General features: G+C 45.3%; 1 protein-coding gene across 1 annotated transcript in view; it reads right to left on the minus strand.

The window, feature by feature from the left end:
* Positions 1–15,930: 15,930 nt before the first annotated feature.
* The window catches only part of SGK2 (serum/glucocorticoid regulated kinase 2), a 51,676-nt gene continuing 48,887 nt past the window's right edge, over positions 15,931–18,719 (minus strand). The window contains exons 11-12 of the mRNA XM_040437138.1: positions 18,121–18,210; positions 15,931–16,688 (exon numbers count right to left, since the gene is read on the minus strand). Of these exons, the coding sequence (XP_040293072.1) occupies positions 16,530–16,688; positions 18,121–18,210 (249 nt within the window). The 3' untranslated portion in view covers positions 15,931–16,529. The remainder of the gene's footprint in view (positions 16,689–18,120; positions 18,211–18,719) is intronic.

The raw sequence follows: 18,719 nt of genomic DNA on the forward strand, positions 1-18,719 counted from the left end.
GCGGATCACAGACCCGTTCAAGTCAATGGGTCTGCACCGCAACACGAGTGCACAAGGCCGGTGTCCTTGTGTGGCAGACCCCACTCTTTGTGGTCCGCAACGCGGGCACGGAGGCCATACGTTCGTCTGAATGGGGCCTAAATCAGTATCTGAAAGGTGGGGTTCCAGGACCCCCGGCGATCAGCTGTTTGAGAAGGCACCGGTACTTCTGTGAGCGCCACTGCTTCTTCTAGACCAGTGAGGACACGTTCATTGGTCACGTGGCCTAGGAGCAGCTCATAGAAGTGAATGGGGCTGAGCTGCGATACCAAGTACAGCCACTATACAGTGTACGGCGCTGTGCTTGGTGAGCGGACAGAAGGACGAGGCGCTCACAGGAGCACCAATGCCTTCTCAAACAGTTGATCGGCGGTGGTCCCAGGTGATAAGAGGATAGGTCATCAGTATGAAAATCTCAGAAAACCGTTTTAAAGACAGTAAGAGGTAACGTAACTTACAGCTTTGGACTTTACTGCATGGGGTTTGGGTTAATTGCCTCTGGTGTCCGCTGCACTGCAGAGACGGACCGCACTCCGCAGCAGGGAACTGCAGAGATATACGGCAAGGACTTGAACGGCTTTGGTCATTTGGGAAGACTGCATGGTATACCTAGAGGGAGGGGACCATCATACTGCCTTGTGAAATATTCGAGAACTGTGCCTACTGCTTGTATTTGTAAAGCTACCCCCATCATCTACTCAGTAAGGAGAGACTTTATTTATTATAACCAAGACGGCCTAGTCACTGGTCTCCACGTCCTGACCCCAGGCCTCTGTTTTTCTGCCTTGCTATCTGTTCACCTAACAGGGACACCCCAGCCACCACCCGGGTGGAAATCCCCGAAGTCCAGGGTGTGCCCAGAGGGGAAGAAGGGTTGCGCCCTCCATTCACTGCCTGTGCGGACAGAGTTTAGCCACAGTAGGAACTATGACCACCCTCAGCCCCACTGGATTGCAGGGTGGTCGTAACCATGGAAACGAGCAGTGTATAATGTGATGGAAAAATGAACCCAGCCAGCAAAGGAGTCAATATGGATAATCACAATACATTAGTAAGTGCCTTGTATTAACTTTCTCTACATAATAAATGCCACTTGCTGAAGTGAGACAAGCCCTTTAAAGGGAATCTGTCACCTGGTTTGAGCATATTAAGGCGTTACTACTGCCATGTACAATAACATACCTTATTTCTTGCTGTAGTCTTCATTTTTTGTGTCATGTTTTACTAGCGATAAAATCCACTTTGTATGTTATACAATTGAGTGTCCGAGGTGCCCAGAGGGGCGTTATTATTAGGGCTGAAACGATTACTCGATTAAATCGAGTAATTCGACACAAAAAAATCCTCGATGCAAATTTTTTGCATCGAAGATTTGTTTGTGTCATGTGACCACGGATCGGGAGTGAAGCGCTTGCTATTACTCTCGCTCCGTGGTCTCCTGCGGCGCTTGGAATACTTACCTTTCCAGCAGGCGGCCTCCGGACACTCCACAGCACGTCCATGGTCCCGCGCTGCTCTGACCTCCTGACGTACGCATACTGTGACCCGACGCACTGTGACGTCAGGAGCAGAGCAGCGCAGAACGATGGAGTGTCGGCAGCGCCCCTGCTGGAAAGGTAAGTGGATGAAACCGAGGGGGTGGGGGCGCAACTAAGGCCAGGCGCCTGGAGTGCACAGCGTCATAGAAACCAGTGACGCTGTGCACTACGGGTGTCAGGAGGAGCATGGCAACAGAGCTGATGGCACATTGGGGGCAGAGCTAATGGGGCAGAGCTGCTGATGGCACAATGGTGGCAGAGCTAATGGGGGCAGAGCTAATGGGGGCAGAGCTGCTGATGGCACAATGGGGGCAGAGCTAATGGGGGCAGAGCTGCTGATGGCACAATGGGGGCAGAGCTGCTGATGGCACAATGGGGGCAGAGCTAATGGGGGCAGAGCTGCTGATGGCACAATGGGGGCAGAGCTAATGGGGCAGAGCTAATGGGGGCAGAGCTGCTGATGGCACAATGGGGGCAGAGCTAATGGGGGCAGAGCTGCTGATGGCACAATGGGGGCAGAGCTAATGGGGGCAGAGCTGCTGATGGCACAATGGGGGCAGAGCTAATGGGGGCAGAGCTGCTGATGGCACAATGGGGGCAGAGCTAATGGGGGCAGAGCTGCTGATGGCACAATGGGGGCAGAGCTAATGGGGCAGAGCTGCTGATGGCACAAGGGGGCAGAGCTGCTGATGGCACAAGGGGGAAGAGCTGCTGATGGCACAAGGGGGCAGAGCTGCTGATGGCACAAGGGGGCAGAGCTGCTGATGGCACTGGGGGGAACTGATGCACTTGGGCTGATCGCACAGTGGGGAACAAAGGGTGTTGGGGGCTAATGGCAGGGCGTCTGAGTTTTTATAAAGGAAAACAGTATTATTTTTTTCTTATTAGATTACTCGATTAATCGTAAAAAATAATCGATAGAATACTCGATTACTAAAATAATCGTTTACTGCAGCCCTAGTTATTATCCTTCTCTGGAGCCCAGGAACTCCCCCCTACAGTGCCCAGCCCGCCTTCCTCTAGAGGCCAAGCACGCCTCTTCCAGCATAAGTCACTGCCCACACCCGAACTCTTTGCCGCCGCCCCCCTCCGCTATGTGAAATCTCACGCAGGCGCAGTACCGTGGACTGCCTGCGCGATGTAGAAGCTCCTGAGGGCAACAGCTTCAAATGTGTCACTGGGCATGCGCCGAGCCCAGTGACGTAATCTGAGCGCTGTTGCCTCAGGAGCTTTATGATCGCGCAGGCAGTCGGCGGTACTGCGCCTGCGCCAGATTTCCGGCGGCAGACATGAAAAATAACGGGGCGTATCTAGAAGGTTAAAGATGACGTAGCGGAGGGGGCGCCGCCGTTTGCCTTGGCTGTGGGAGGATATTTCTGGATCAGGAGGCGTGCTTGGGCTTCAAATTAAGGCGGGCTGGGCACTGCAGGGGGGGGGGGCGTTACTGGGCTCCAGAGATGAAAAAAAAACGCCCCTCTGGGCACCTTCGAGGTTTATTTTCATAACAGAAAAAGAGCTTTTTTTTAAATCAAAATGACAACACGAAATGAAGAAAGACCACTGCAGGAAATAAGGTAGTTTATTGAACATGGCAATGGTGACAGCTTAAAATGATAAAACCAGGTGACAGATTCCCTTTAAGGGGTTAAATTGCCAACTTTCCAACATGTGTGGTCATTAGTGGAAGAGCTGGTGAATGGCATCACATGGGCAACAACAGCTTTCTGTAATACAAGTAGGATCTGAGAAGAAAAGCCTGCCACAATGAACAAATGAATCACTGGCAATCCTTGCAGCTGACCGCAAAAGTATTGTGAGTGCATTAAAAAAATTCTCCGCATACTTTTAATTCTTTCTTGCATTTAAAACACCAGTAAAAGTATTAAACTGAAAAATGGACTAATATGCAGAACCGTCTATCTAATATTACATATTGGTTACTGTCTGGGCCATTTAAAAAATCTTGAGTGCTAAGGGTACTTTCACACAAGCGTTTTTCTTTTCCGGTATTGAGTTCCGTCCTAGGGGCTCAATACCGGGATAAAACTGATCAGTTTTATCCTAATGCATTCTGAATAGAGAGCAATCCAATCAGGATGCATCAGTTCAGTCCCTCTTCCGTTTTTCTTGGACGGAGAAAATACAGCAGCATGCTGCAGTTTTCTCTCCAGCCAAGAATCCTGAACACTTGCCGGAATGCCGGATCCGGAATTAATTTCCATTGAAATGCATTAATTCCGGATCCGGCCCCAAGTGTTCCGGAAACGGATCCGTTCTTTCCGTCCGCGCATGCGCAGACCATTGAATCTGTAAAAAAATTAAATACCGGATCCATTTTTCCGGATGACAACCGGAAACACAGATCCGGTATTGCAATGCATTTGTGAGACGGATCCGCATCCGGATCCATCTCACAAATGCATCCGTTTGCGTCCAGATTGCCGGATCCAGCAGGCAGTCCTGCCTGCCAAAATCCTCTGCCGCAAGTGTGAAAGTAGCCTAAAATAACAGAAGAAATAGTACTCACTTGGAAGATTCACCGTCCTGGTGCTCCGGGCGGTCCGTGTTGCTGTCCTGCAGTGATGATGTGACTACCCGCATGTCACTGCTGGCAGCAGCTGTCACGTGCAGGTAGTCACACGTCATCACTGCAGGACAGCTGCAGATTATCTGGTGGATTCATGTTTATTGTGCTATTTTAGCACATGCTCTTCTTTCTCAGCAATTTTTTTAATCTCCTGGACAACATCTTTAGGCATTTTGCGGAACGGAATTGCGGACCCATTCATTCCTATGGGGCAGCACGATGTGCTGCCCAGACACGGAATTGCGGATCCGCACTTCCGGGTCAGTACTTCCGTTCCGCAAAAAAATAGAACATGTCCTATTCTTGTCCGCAATTGCGGACAAGAACAGGCATATTCTATTAGTGCCGGCATTCTATTGGGCACCTTCGAGGTTCATTTGCATAACAGAAAAATAGCTTTTAAATCAAAATGACAACATGAAATGAAGAAAGACCACTGCAGGAAATAAGGTCGTTTATTGAACATGGCAATGGTGACAGCTTAAAATGATAAAACCAGGTGACAGATTCCCTTTAAGGGGTTAAATTGCCAACTTTCCAACATGTGTGGTCATTAGTGGTAGAGCTGTTGAATGGCATCACATGGGCAACAACAGCTTTCTGTAATACAAGTAGGATCTGAGAAGAAAAGCCTGCCACACGTTGCAGACGTGTGAATGGACCCTTAATCTATGTATTTTAGGGGTGAAATCAGTTAGCATAGAGCTTAGGAGGCAGTTTCAGGACCTGCATTTTGCTATCTATGCAGTTGAGATATTTATATTCCTCTCCAAAAAAACCTATACATCTTATATTTGGACATATGTACCCACTGACTTTCATTATTTATAAAAAAATATATATATATAAATTTGTCAGAAAGTTGACCGCTTGTCACTGTTGTGGACAAATATTCCTGCATATGCAGAGGATGGGAGTGATGGTGGTCCTTAGATGATGTGTCCCTATGTGATGTGTCATGCTGTACTCTCTCAGGCCATTGCACCCTGAGGACTGGTAAGCTGGAAACGTATAGAGAATCAGGCCACAAGTAGAAGAATAAAAGTGTCTCTCTCTCATAATAGAAGTTGTAGTGTATCTAGCAATAGTTTGTACACAGTGCAATTTCTTTTCCCAGATGATGCGGTATGGTAGCTGGCAAAGTGACAGATAATGGTACCTCTGGTATGCTATCTTGCTGATGTCTCTCTCCTGAACTTCTGGCTAACAGCTGAAAGCTGGCTCTTGTGGCTGTGAGACTTTTTTTTTGTTAACCTTGCCTAGATGTGATCTAAGGTGATGGGTGTCTGATCCATAGTCCCTCACTTGCAGCAGAGTCTGGATAGCTATGGTTGCTGGTTACTCTGCTGTCTGTAACACTGTAGCTTTGAAAAATATCTGTAGTTTTGTCTCTGCAGTCTCTCTGGAGCAGTGGTTTCACAGATGAGTTGATTCTCTGGTCCCTAAGACCCTTGGAGCAGGAGCAATAAGACCTGCTTCCTCACTCCTTACTGTCCTAGCTAACACTTCCGTCTCCTGGCAGGAAGTTGTGCAAGTCCACTCCTACCAAAAGGGAAGGAATGAGGTGGTTAGCCCCATTCCTGATGCCAGCCATACCTAACCTGCTGTGCCAGTGTACAGCACAGGAATGTAGTGGACTTCAAAAGGTCAATATACTAGTGAATGGGAGCACACCACCCTTGTACGGCCACCGCTCCCATTCATTTCTATGGGGCTGACAGAAATAGCCAAGCCAGCGCTCGGCTATTTTCGGCGGCCCCATAGAAGTGAATGGAGGGTGGCTTCGCATGCACAGTCCACCCTCCACCACCTTTCCCTGTTCCATTCTCATTGTAGGTGCGGGTCACAGAGGTGGGACCCTCACCTATCGGACAATGGGGGCATATCCTAGCTATAGACCTCCATTGTCTGTGATGGGAATATCCCTTTAACTAGAAATGGTCAGTAAAAAATCCTTTAGGAGGGGCCGATAAGGTCACCAAGATAAACAAGTGTTAAGATGAAAGAAAAAGAAACCGAAAACACCCATGCATGGAGGAACCTGTCACCACAAAATGCAATGCAATCTGAAAGCACCATGTTATAGAGCAGGAGGAGCTGAGCTAAGCTTCCTATTAAAAAGGATCTGGAGCATCTATTCTCATGACTCTCTATGTTGTGCCATTCCTTTATTATTCCTGCTAGAAGTTATGAATGAATTGCTAGCAGTCTGCAGTAAGGGTACAGAGGGGAGGTAACCAGTTGGGGGGGGGGGGGGGGGGTGTACCTGCATAGTCTGAAAATGGCAGCACTGATTGGATAGAGTCAGACTGTGCAGGTACACGCCCCCAACTGGATACCTCCCCTCTGTACCCTTACTGAAGGCTAATAGCAATTCATTCATAACTTCTAGTAGTAATAATAAAGGAATGGCACAACATAGAGCCATAAGAATAGATGCTCCAGAATTGTTATTACATGGGGAATGCATGAAGCTATTAAAACAGGCATCAGGAGGTGAAAGGTCCTCTTTAATACCTCTCGGTACAGGAGGGACGTGTTATCAGTGATTGATGGCATTGTGTGTATAAGTGTGCATGCAGAGATCAGTCACTGATAACTCCTCCCTCCTGTACCGATAGCTGTTCACAGGAGGTTGAAAAATCTAAGATATAAATGTATAAATTACTAGTTTTACTGAATCTTTTCCCACAAATATATATATCCATCTACTCAGCTTCTCCTGCTCTATAACATGGTGCTTTCAGATTGCACTGCATGTTGTGGTGACAGGTCGTCTTTGAAAGACACAAACGACATATAAAACACTGAGATTAGACATACACAAGACAAACAGGAGGAGGAGGGTTCTCTCACAGGATGGTGGCCATAGCTGGTTATAATGAAACCTAAGTAGGGATTCACTCAAATGGAGAGAAATGAGTGCGGGTCAGCAAGGCAGTAGTCGATCCAAAAGGTCCAGATCTCTAAGGCCCCTTTCACACGGGCGAGAATTCCATGCGGGTGCAATGCGTGAGGTGAACGCATTGCACCCGCACTGAATCCGGACCCATTCATTTCTACGAGGGTGTGCAGTTGAGCGGTGATTTTCACGCATCACTTGTGCGTTGCGTGAAAATCGCAGCATGCTCTTTATTGTGCGTTTTTCACGCAACGCAGGCCCCATAGAAGTGAATGAGGCTGCGTGAAAATCGCAAGCATCCGCAAGCAAGTGCGGATGTGGTGCGATTTTCACAAATGGTTGCTAGGAGATGATCGGGATGGGGACCCGATCATTATTATTTTTAATTAACATGGTTATAATGGAAAATAATAGCATTCTTAATACAGAATGCATAGTAAATTAGGGATGGAGGGGTTAAAAATAAATAAAAAGTAATTAAACTCACCTGTTCCACTTGTTTGCGCAGCCCGGCTTCTCTTCTTTATTCTTCTTTAATGACCTGAGGGAAAAGGACCTTTGGTGACTTCACTGCACACATCACATGATTTATCACCATGGTGAAGGATCATGTGATGGACCATGTGATGAGCGCAGTGACGTCATCAAAGGTCCTTTACCCAGGTCCTGAAGAAAGAAGAGGAGATCCGCTACGCGACCAAGTGGATGGGGTGATTTAAATTTGTTTATTATTTTTAACCCCTCCAGCCCTATTGTACTATGCATTCTGTATTAAGAATGCTATTATTTTCCCTTATAACCATGTTATAAGGGAAAATATTAAATCTACAGAACACCTAACCCAAACCCGAACTTCTGTGAAGAAATCCGGGTTCGAGTCTGGGTACCAAACATGCCAATTTTTCTCACGCGCGTGCAAAACACATTAAAAACGCTTTGCACTCGTGGGAAAATCGCGCATTTTCCCGCAACGCACCCGCATCTTTTCCTGCACGTCACCCGCAACGCCGGTGTGAACCCAGCCTAAGGCTCCATTCACACGTCCGCAATGTGTTTTGCGGATACACGGAGTCACGAATCCGCAAAACACGGAAAGCGGCAATGTGCGTTCCGCATTTTGCGGACCGCACATTGCCGACATAATAGAATATGCCTGTTCTTGTCCGCAATTGCGGACAAGAATAGGACATGTTCTATTTTTTTGCGGAAACGGAAGCACGGATGCGGAAGTGCGGATCCGCAAATGTGGATGCGGACAGCACATTCCGTCCCCATAGAGAATGAATGGGTCCGCACCCTTTCCGCAAAATTGCGGAAAGGATGCGGACACATTTTGCAGACGTGTGAATCGAGCCTAAGACTTTGTCATCTACTAGATCAGAATTCAGCTTCTCATTCATCGTCTCTTGACCTCAGAGAATTCCTCTTTCAGGCCACAGCAATCGTCTGCTTAGTGGCCAAAAAAAAAAATATCTCATTGAATTCGAGGGGACCCAGAGATCCTCCAGTTCAACAGTACCTCCCAAGAGTCTTTCTGGAGGTTGTTACTCATTACCATATTAATAAGAAAATTGACCCAAATCCAAAGTCTTTTCACCTGGGGGCAAGCTCACCAAATATGTATCATGTCACAAAACAGCTAAGAGAGTAGCCCAGCCTCACATGGGATACCCTAAACTGGTCTAAGTGTATTAATGTTCTTTTTAACTATTTGGAGTCTGTGGCAGATATTCAGTAAAAATTCTATAAAGCATTGCTTCCATGGGAGATTAGGGTGACTCCCTCAAGAACAAAGCAACAGTAATGACTATGAGTGCGTAATATATAGTCCGTAGGGACGCTGGCACTGTGCAGGGTCCCTAGCACTCCGCTTGCCTTTATGTATCAACTTTTCATTTCTGCTCTATGTGGAAGGTTGAACTTTCGTTCCTCGTAGTTTTCTCCAGAACGAAGTAGCTCGGAGATCTCAAATATCAAGAAGATCTCAACTTGCTGTTGTGGTTTTATATAGTTATGATCTCTGGGAGCCACTACCTTTCCAATACAGAGATGATGAACCAGTCTGGTTGGTGTGTAATTATGTAACGCCTTAATCCTTTGTGAGGTTTTATATGGATTGGATGTAGGGTTGTTTCGGGTGATACCCAATCGATACTTTTAGCCCGGTATATCGATACCGGGATTTGTCTTTTATCTATACTAGGCTATGCTATTGCACAGCCCAGTATCAGAGAATATGGATCACTCTCAGTGTGCGCCATGTTCCCTCAGCAGCTCGGGGAGAAGGAAGCAGTCTCTCCCTCCCCCCTGTGCCGCTGCTGCCACTGCCTCCAATGAGAGCGCGGAGGAGGGGAGGGGCTGTGGCCACTGCACCACCAATGATAACTAACGTTTAATACATTAGAAATGCAGGCGGCGGCAGAAACACATTGCCTCTGACAGGGCGCTGAGATCCGCGGCAATTAACCCCTAAGGTGCCGACAATGTGTTTCTGCCACCGGCTGTATTTGTATATTAAACGTTAATTATCATTGGTGGCGCAGTGCGCCCCCCTCTCCCTCCACAGTATTAAAAACATTGGTGGCAGTAGCCACAGGGTCCCCTCACCTCCTGTCATTGGTGGCAGTGGCAGCTTCTGATCGGAGCCCCAGCAGTGTAATTGCGGGGCTCCGATCGGTTACCATGGCAGCCAGGACGCTGCTGAAGCCCTGGCTGCCATGGTAAGCGCCCTGCCGCTGTGTGTACTATGCACAGGGCAGCAGGGAGAGTGTGAAGTCCTATTCACCGTAATAGAGCTCTATCAGGGTGAATAGGACAAGGGATTAAAAGATCCCAGGTTCTAGCCCCTAAGGGGGAAATAGTCATTAAATAAACTAAAAAAAAAAAAAGTAAAAATAAAACACACCAAAATATTAAGTATAAATCCCCTCTTTTCCCAATTTTACATATAAAATATATAAACAATAAATAAATAACATTTTACATATCGCCACGTCCGAAAAGTCCAAACTATTAAAATATAGAAAAATATCTCCTATGCGGTGAACGCCGTAAAATAAAAAATAAGACAGGACTGTTCGATTATGGGCCGAACTTTCCATAAAATGCGGGATGCACGCGGCTTTTTTTGGCATTTTATTTTTTCGCGTGGTATTGAGTATCGCAATACTTTTTTATGGTATCGAAACCAAATCAAAATTTTGGTATCGAAACAACCCTAATTGGATGTACAGGTTGGGATAAGAGAATAAAATCTCATTGTGAACATACTGTACATCTGATTCCTTTCCTCATAACAGTAGAGTCTGACAACTGGATAAAATACTAAGGGGAATTTTTCGGATGTGCAGCTTCCCACCTATGTGTGTAAATGGGACACTTCAAACATCTTAATCTTAACATTATATGGTATTCTCTATTATCTGGCTGGCAATTTCATTTACATCCATTCGCCCCTAGGTGGTGCTGGCACCACATAATATATATATAGTGGGGGTGTCTAGCTGAGAGGAGAATGTAGAGAGAGAAATGAGTTAGTAGGAGAAGCAAGTTCATAGAGGCGAGAGACCGGCTAAAGTCACCATGTAGCTGTGTTCCTTTCCTCTGGGCCCTGATCAAGCCTGGAGAAGATACCTACAGAAACCAAGCACCAGACAGTGAGTCTATACACCAAGATGCAGAGAGACTAGTGAGGGTAACAGCTAACTATAACTTATGGACCTCATCAGCACAAGTGACCAGGAATAGCTTTCCGAGTGCCTGGACACAAATGGATCATTGATGCGCAGAATTGTCTTTATCACTAACTTAACCTTCTGGGTTAAAGCATCTTTAGTGCCAGAGTGGTGTAAATAGAGTGAACTTAGGATTACCACCAGGATCCTTGCCTGTAAAGAATCAGCATTAAAAGAATCTCTCCATAGACAACTGCCACTGCCTGATAATAGGAGTACAATTGAACTTCTTATTATTTGTGTTACACAAAACGCTTTTTATTTATGAACTGTACCAACTGTCCAGAGACAATTGATTTAGTAAATGTTCAACTGGTTTACAGCAACCGACTCCTTATTCTTACTACTGCTACTCTCAACATTTGCACCTAACAGTGCTGGCGTCACGAACCAGGGGCCCAGGCGCAAAAGCACCTTACACCAATTACCATCAAGGGCACCAAACCAACATCTGGCTGGTGTTCCCTGCAACTGAGAGTGCCCCGGAGGATTTTGTGCTGTCTTCTTATCCACTGCACTGCCGGCCCCAAGGGACATAAACCGTGAGTACTACTACTATCATCGGCACCTTTGGATTTGACCCTATTTCCCTATTCGGATTTTCTGCACAGAAATCTGCACCGTGTGCAGGCACCCTTAGATAGGTTTGTGGAGACTGGAAGTGGCACAGTCTAAAGAAAATAAGGTTCATCGATTAGTGAATTTTTGGTGTTCTAATTACTCATAAAATACACAGTAATCAGCCCAGAATTGTTACAAGTCAGCAGTTTTGAGATAAATTTTTAGACAGTGTAAACCTAGACTAAACAGTATAAATCTGCAAGATTTATCAAAGGGGCTGATGCTGGGTGATAAATCTGCTGTTTTTATACCGCCTAGTCTTGAGGTGGATTTATATGTCCAGATATTCGGGCAGATTATCGGAAACGCTCATTTGCAGCAATCTGCACGTGTAAAGGTGTAGCCGATCACCCGATGAACGAGCGAAACGTTCATTCATCGGGTGATACTGTTGTTTGTGAAGGCACTTAAATAATCGGTTCTGGGCAGCAGATCATGCCGCCTAAACAGCGATCTGCTGCCCAGAAACGATGCTGCTGTATGAGGGCGAGCGATCACAATAACTTCGACCCCACTAAACGAGCAGCCGACTGTCGGGAAGGAACGCTTCCTTCCCAGCACTCTGCTGCTCATCGGTAAGTGTAAATGCACCTTAAGTGTACACCTATTAGTTGGCCTACTTTATGCCAGGATCGTGTGCCAAAGTTTTGGCGCACATTGTCACATATATTTCAGTTAAGGCATGCAGACTACCAGAGGATGCGACGAGACCTGCATCCCGCCATACAGTGAGCTTATCCACAGCAGTCTTGATAAATGTTTACAGATTTTACATGATCTCAGAAGACTTGTGAGCCCACAGAAATGCTGAGATGCATGCCCGCCAAGCTCACCAATTTCATCAGGATTGGCCAACAATCTAATGTGCATAGTGGCTCTCCCCCAAAAGCAGATGTCAGGAGAGAAAAGGATTGGTCTGTTGGATTTGGATATGTCCAATCTTTTTGTACTCTAGTCTAGATAGAAAGCCGCCACCACCAGGGGTGTCTCGCAGCCGCAATGTTGTTAGGAGTGTTCGTAAGACAGCTATGTGTCTGGTGAGCTTACATTTTAAGCGCATTTGGGCAGATTTACTAATACTGTCCAAGATTTAGACCGTGCAAACTTAGACTAGGCAGTCTAAAACTGCATCAGATTTATCAGAGTGGCTGATGCTGAATAACACATTTGGGGCATCTTTACACTGTCTATTATATCACCTAATAGTTGGCTTATTTTTCAGCAGAAACATGCTCCAAAATTTTGGCAGTTTTTTGGGCACATCATAATCGTAAGCTACGCTGCCTTTCCGTAGTCCACACCCCTTTCCAACTAAACTATGCCCCCTTAAAAGGGTTTTCTCTGCTACCTGTATTGATTCTGTATCTTCAAGATAGATCATCAATATCCAAATGGTGGGGGTCCCACAACAGGAACCCCCTCTCATTAGCTGTTCCCTGCAGCCGCTGTGCCAGACCTACCACTTTAAATGCAGCCGGAAGCACAGCTTTGTGGTGGCTGTGCTGCAACTCAACTCCCATTCATTTGGCGTCATGCACACAACCGTATGTATTTTGCAGTCTGCAAATTGCAGATCCACAAAATACTGAAGCAGTCCGTGTGTTGTCCACATTTTTTGTGGACCCATTGACTTCAAAGGGTCCATGGTCCGCCTTTTGTCGGCAAGTATAGTACATGTTCTGTTTGTGAAATCAATGCCAATCAGTCAATGGTATCAATGGGACCACACAAAAAAATGTGGATGGCACACAGGCCACTTCCATATTTTGTGGATCCACGACTGGATGACTGAAAATGGATGCATGGGACCTAAAAGGGAGCTGAGCTGCATTAACCCAGCCCGGCCACTACATATTGCACTGAACTGTGCTGGTTCCAGAGGTAGTTCTGGCAGATGCAGGGGATAACTGATCGTATGGTTGCTGGGTGTCTGACTACATTGTTAAAATCTCTATTCTTTCAAGTACATGGACTTAAAAGCTATGGACACTTTTGGGCATTTTTTATTATTGCATTCTGCTTATCTTGGACTAAAAGTAATTTTTCCATTTGGCTTTTATTGAAAATTATCAACAATTTGTCTACGGCCTTAGGCCTCTTGCACACAAACGTATTTTCTTTCCTTGTCCATTCCGTTTTTTTTGCGAACCGTATACGAAACCATTCATTTCAATGGGTCCGCAAAAAAAAACGGAAGTTACTCCATGTGCATTCCGTTTCCGTATGTCCATATTTCCGTTCCGCAAAAAAAATAGAACATGTCCTATTATTATCCGCATTACGGATAAGGATAGTACTGTTCTGTTGGGGGTCAGCTGTTCTGTTCCGCAAAATGCGGAATGCACACGGATGTCATCCGTATTTTTTGCGGACCACAAAATACATACGGTCGTGTGCAAGAGGCCTTAGTTAGAAATAAGGGCTACAGAACAAGCTGTCAGAGCAGCTCCCTGATGGATTTTACGGAGAAGGAACAGTGCGCAGATGCAATATTGCGGAACGGCACGGACAGCCATTAATATAACTGTCTGTTCTTGCTTGTCCGCAAAACGGACAAGAATAGGACGGGTTATATTTTTTTTGCGGGGCCACGGAACAAAGCAACGGATGCTGACAGCACACGGAGTGCTGTCCGTATCTTTTGCGGCCCTATTGAAGTGAATGGGTCCGCATTCGAGCCGCAAAAACTGCGGCTCGGATGCGGACCAAAACAACGGCCGTGTGCATGAGGCCTAAGACAGTTTTTAATAAAGACCAATTGGAAAAAAATCATTTTTAGTTCAAGATAAGTAGAATGCAGTAATAAAAAAAATGCCCCCAAAGTTGTGATCAGCAGGGGTGCTGAGAGTCGGACCCCCACCGATCTCATACTGACTGAGGTCATCAGTATTAAACACTCGGACAACCGCTTTAACTCATAATTTCTTAAATGGGTGTATGAAAATAGGTTAACCCTTGACCCTGAACACAAGCTTCGCTTCACACATGTAGGCTACATGCACACGAACGTTTCCATGTCCGTTCAGTTTTATTTTATTTTTTGCGGATTGGATGCGGACCCAATCATTTCAATGGGTCCGCAAAAGATGCAGACAGCACACCGTGTGCTCTCCGCATCAGTATGTCTGTTCCGTAGCCCCTCAAAAAAAAATAGAACATGTCCTACTCTTGTCCGTTTTAGGAATTGTTACAATGGATCCGCAAAAAAACAAAACCGATGGCATACAGATGTCATCAGTTGTTTTTTTTTTTGCGGATCCACAATTTGCGGAATGCAAAACACATACGGTCGTGTGCATCTAACATTAGCTTGTATCAGTGGAGCATTGGAGCATAGCGCCTGACAAGGGTTGTTTGTTTATTGCCAGTGACGTACCCGTCTTTTACTCCGTATGCTAGGCGGAAGAAAAAGCCCTTGCCTTGTGCGACGAGTTGTAATTTGGGCCATTTTCTTTCCTAGTTAACCCTGCTCACTTTTAAAAAGTGTCGAGAGGTGAGCTAAGTTGTCAATTTTAAAGCAAATGTGTTAGGCTCTAAAACGTGCCATTTTTTTTAACAGCAAAGCTGTTGATAATTTCATATGGAATTTTTTTATTCATTTTTAAATTACCTTTTTTGTATTATTGTGGGTTTTATCTTTTGCAGAGAAATTGTTGGAAATGGAAAGAAAATCATAAAGAACGGAGTTCACTTAGGACAAAAAGAGGGAAATACCAGGAGGAGGTGCCTGACAAGCTCCAGAGGTAATGCTGGGGGCAAATATATCAGGTGAATAGTGTAGCCTAACTATTATACGCCAAAAATAACCTAAGGGTTTTTTTTTATTCAAGAAAAGTCAATAGGCAGACATGCAGGCATACAACATGTATTTGAAAGAATGCCATGTGTCTAAGTGGTTCTGAGGGTATACCATGATGTATAGCAGTTAAAAATCATTTTTAAACATATATGTGTTCATAAGAACAAATGTATGCCCCAAACATCATGTGAACAGAGCCTTAAGGCCTCTTTCATTGTGTCCAGTGTGGAAAACACGCTCCGTGTGGGAGAGTAATTTTTCTGTTATGGACACTGTTGCTTTCACAGGACCGCACAGCATTATAATGATTTATAATGCTGTGTGTCTCTGCCTGACCGTGCACCTACTGAATTGTACTGACATAATGCTGTCAGTATAATTCAGTAGATGCAACGTCAGGCAGAGACACACAGCATTATAAATCATTATAATGCCGTGCGGTTCTGTGAAAGGAACATTGTCCATAACGAGAAATCACGGTCCCACGTGGAGCGTGTTTTCTGCCCTAGACACACTCATCTGAAAGAGGCGTTAGGGCTCGTTCACATTCGTCTTGAGTCTGTACAGCAGTGCAGTGAGTCTATCTGTCTATTCCATGATCACTGTTTTACAGCCTTCGTGCACATCCATACAGGCTTTGTCAGACTTCATACACATGGAGATATTCTCCCCTAGAAGCAATGCTTCTAGAGGAGTTCGCCTCCATATATACAGCATCTGTTGGAGCATACCACAATTCCTACTAAATCTGTATGACTCCATATGAAATGGGAAGCCTATGGAGGTACAGTAGAGGATCCATAAACCTCTATGGAAGCCCTTTTACAGCTAAGCACTCTAATATGGCCATGTGCATGAGATGATGGAGCAGATCAATGGCGATTAAAAGAATATTGTAGATCAGTTATTTTTATGTATGTGAGATTTTATAAAAATATCCGTGTAGAACAATGCCTGAGAGATACCACTAGAACATAAGCCAACGTGACGGACAAAACAAATCCAGTAATTTAAGAAACCCATAATGAAGTGAACAAATAACAGATCCACGTGATGACCAGGGAATTTCAGAATATATTCAGATGATTAACATGACAGTCTTTGCTGATTTACACATCATCCACGCTCCCCTCTTTGCTTCTCCAGTTGAGGTTGGCCCTTGAGAAGGACTGAAGACACCTGAAGGTCTCTGATGGATGGACGAGGTTTCTACTATTCCATCAGGCGTAAGAAGCTTCAAGGTGCTTGTTACTCACAAAACTGTACTATTTATGTATGTAAAAAAAATGCTTGTACGTCAACTGCAAACTCAACTCAAAATGTCATCATCACTTTGTGCATAGGAGAAGCCATAGAAAGCATTGGAGCAGCTGGAGCTGGTGTTCAGGTCAGGGGTACGACTCACAGAGTTGGGCACTGCCTCTTGTGTGAACTCTGGATCAAAGTGCTGTAGATCGCCTGGACCAGCCTAAAAAAAAGTGAGCAGATCTGTCAGTATTTTCATTTCACACCGAGACATAATACATGTAAGCTCAGGCCATCACCATATGCATTGTGAAGATGGCCTACAGAGCACTGCTGATAGATATCACTTGCTAGAAATCTATTAAGTGTTGATTACGGGAAACTTCTTCCTCAGGATGGGTCATCAATAGCAGATCGGGGGGGGGGGGGGGTCTGACTCCCAGGACCTCCGCTGATCAGCTTATGAAGAGGCCACATGCTTAGGGTCCATTCACACGTCCGTATGTGTTTTGCGGATCCGCAAAACACAGACACAGGCAATGTGCGTTCCGTATTTTGAGGACCGCACATCGCCGGCACTCTCATAGAAACAGGACATGTTCTATTTTTGTGCGGGTCCCCAAATGCGGATGCGGACAGCACATTCCGGCCCCATTGAAAATGAATGGATCCGCACCTGTTCCGCAAAATTGCGGAAGGGATGCAGACCCATTTTGCGGACGTGTGAATGGACCCTTAGTCCTCTTACTAGGCCATGTGATGTCACGTTAATCCGTCACATTGACTAGGCCAGGGATGGGCAAACTGCGGCTCTCCATCTGTTGTAAAACTACAAATCCCATCATGCCCTGCTGTAGGCTTATAGCTGTAGGCAGACTGGGCATACTGGGAGTTGTAGTTTTACAACAGCTGTAGAGCCGCAGTTTGCCCATCCCTGGCCTAGGCGCAGCTCAGTCCCATTCAAATGAATGATCCTGCGCTGCTCACGAATACTGCTGAACGCCGCGGCTTCCTGAAACAGCTAATGGTCGGGGGTGCTGGGAGTGGGACCCTCACCAATCTTATATTGATGACCTATCCTGGGATAGGCCATTGATATGAAACTCCCTGGGAACCCCTTTAATTCTCAGGATTCTAAGTTTCATATGACAATTGTCGTATGACTTTGTATGCTAATGTGGCACCCCTGGGCATGACTGGCCACAGGTTGATGGTTATCCAATCAGGTCAGGATTCAGGAGGCTCCAAAATTTTCATAAAATCAGCACCTGCTGAATCATATCACTAAAGATGTTCTTTACAATTGATGAGTTTATGCTGTAATCAGTTCCAAATGATCCCATACACTTTATAACTATAAGGGGGCATTCATACAACCATAAGTGTTTTCCGGTCTGCAAAGTGCGGAGCTGCAAAACACAGATACTGGCCACGTGCATGCCACATTATTGTACAGAATTGACTTCAATGGGTCCGTGGTCCGCATGATGCGGCAATGTATAGGACATGTCCTATATTTTGCAGGGCGCCACACAGATTTGGAAGCACACAGAAGCCCTTCTGTGTGCTTCTGCATCCTTGAGGTTATACTTTGCTGCAATATGCAGACCACGGACCCATTGAAGTCAATGGTGCGCACGGTCATGGTTACTTACAACATTAGGGTTATAAGGTGGGGGAATCCTCTTATGATACAGATCATCCCAGTTAATTGGACTGAAGAACACATGATTCTTGATTTCCACCTGCAAAACAGAACATGAAATTGTATTATCACCAGGGGTGGACTTTATCATCATGCAAACAAAGCAAATGAGCTCAGGAGCCCTCTCAATGCATTTTACTGCTGGTTTGTTGGAGCACAGCGTCATGCATGTGAGTATGACGATAAAAATTACGAAACCGAACTCGGCGTCACACTATATACCACTTTTTTCAAAGAAAAAAAACTAAGAATAATTAAATGGAAAAAAAAACAAACACCACTATCCCACACTGCAACCTCTCACCCTGTAAACTATATACTGTAAACCATATATCCCCTATATGAAAATGACCATAACGGAAAGGGGGACACAGTTTAAAATTTTATTTTTGTTGTACTTTATGCTATTAAAATAAATGGAAAAAAAAAATCAAGGAAAGAAAAACTAAAATAAAAATTGCACAAAGCCTCCTATATCAGTGAAAAAATGCCAAAATGAATGGCCTTTGAAGCCACCTGTCCTAAAAAAAAACTAAGATGTGTCTGGTT

This window comes from Bufo bufo, chromosome 6, assembly GCF_905171765.1.
Source record: "Bufo bufo chromosome 6, aBufBuf1.1, whole genome shotgun sequence".
Classification (NCBI taxonomy): Eukaryota; Metazoa; Chordata; class Amphibia; order Anura; family Bufonidae; genus Bufo; species Bufo bufo.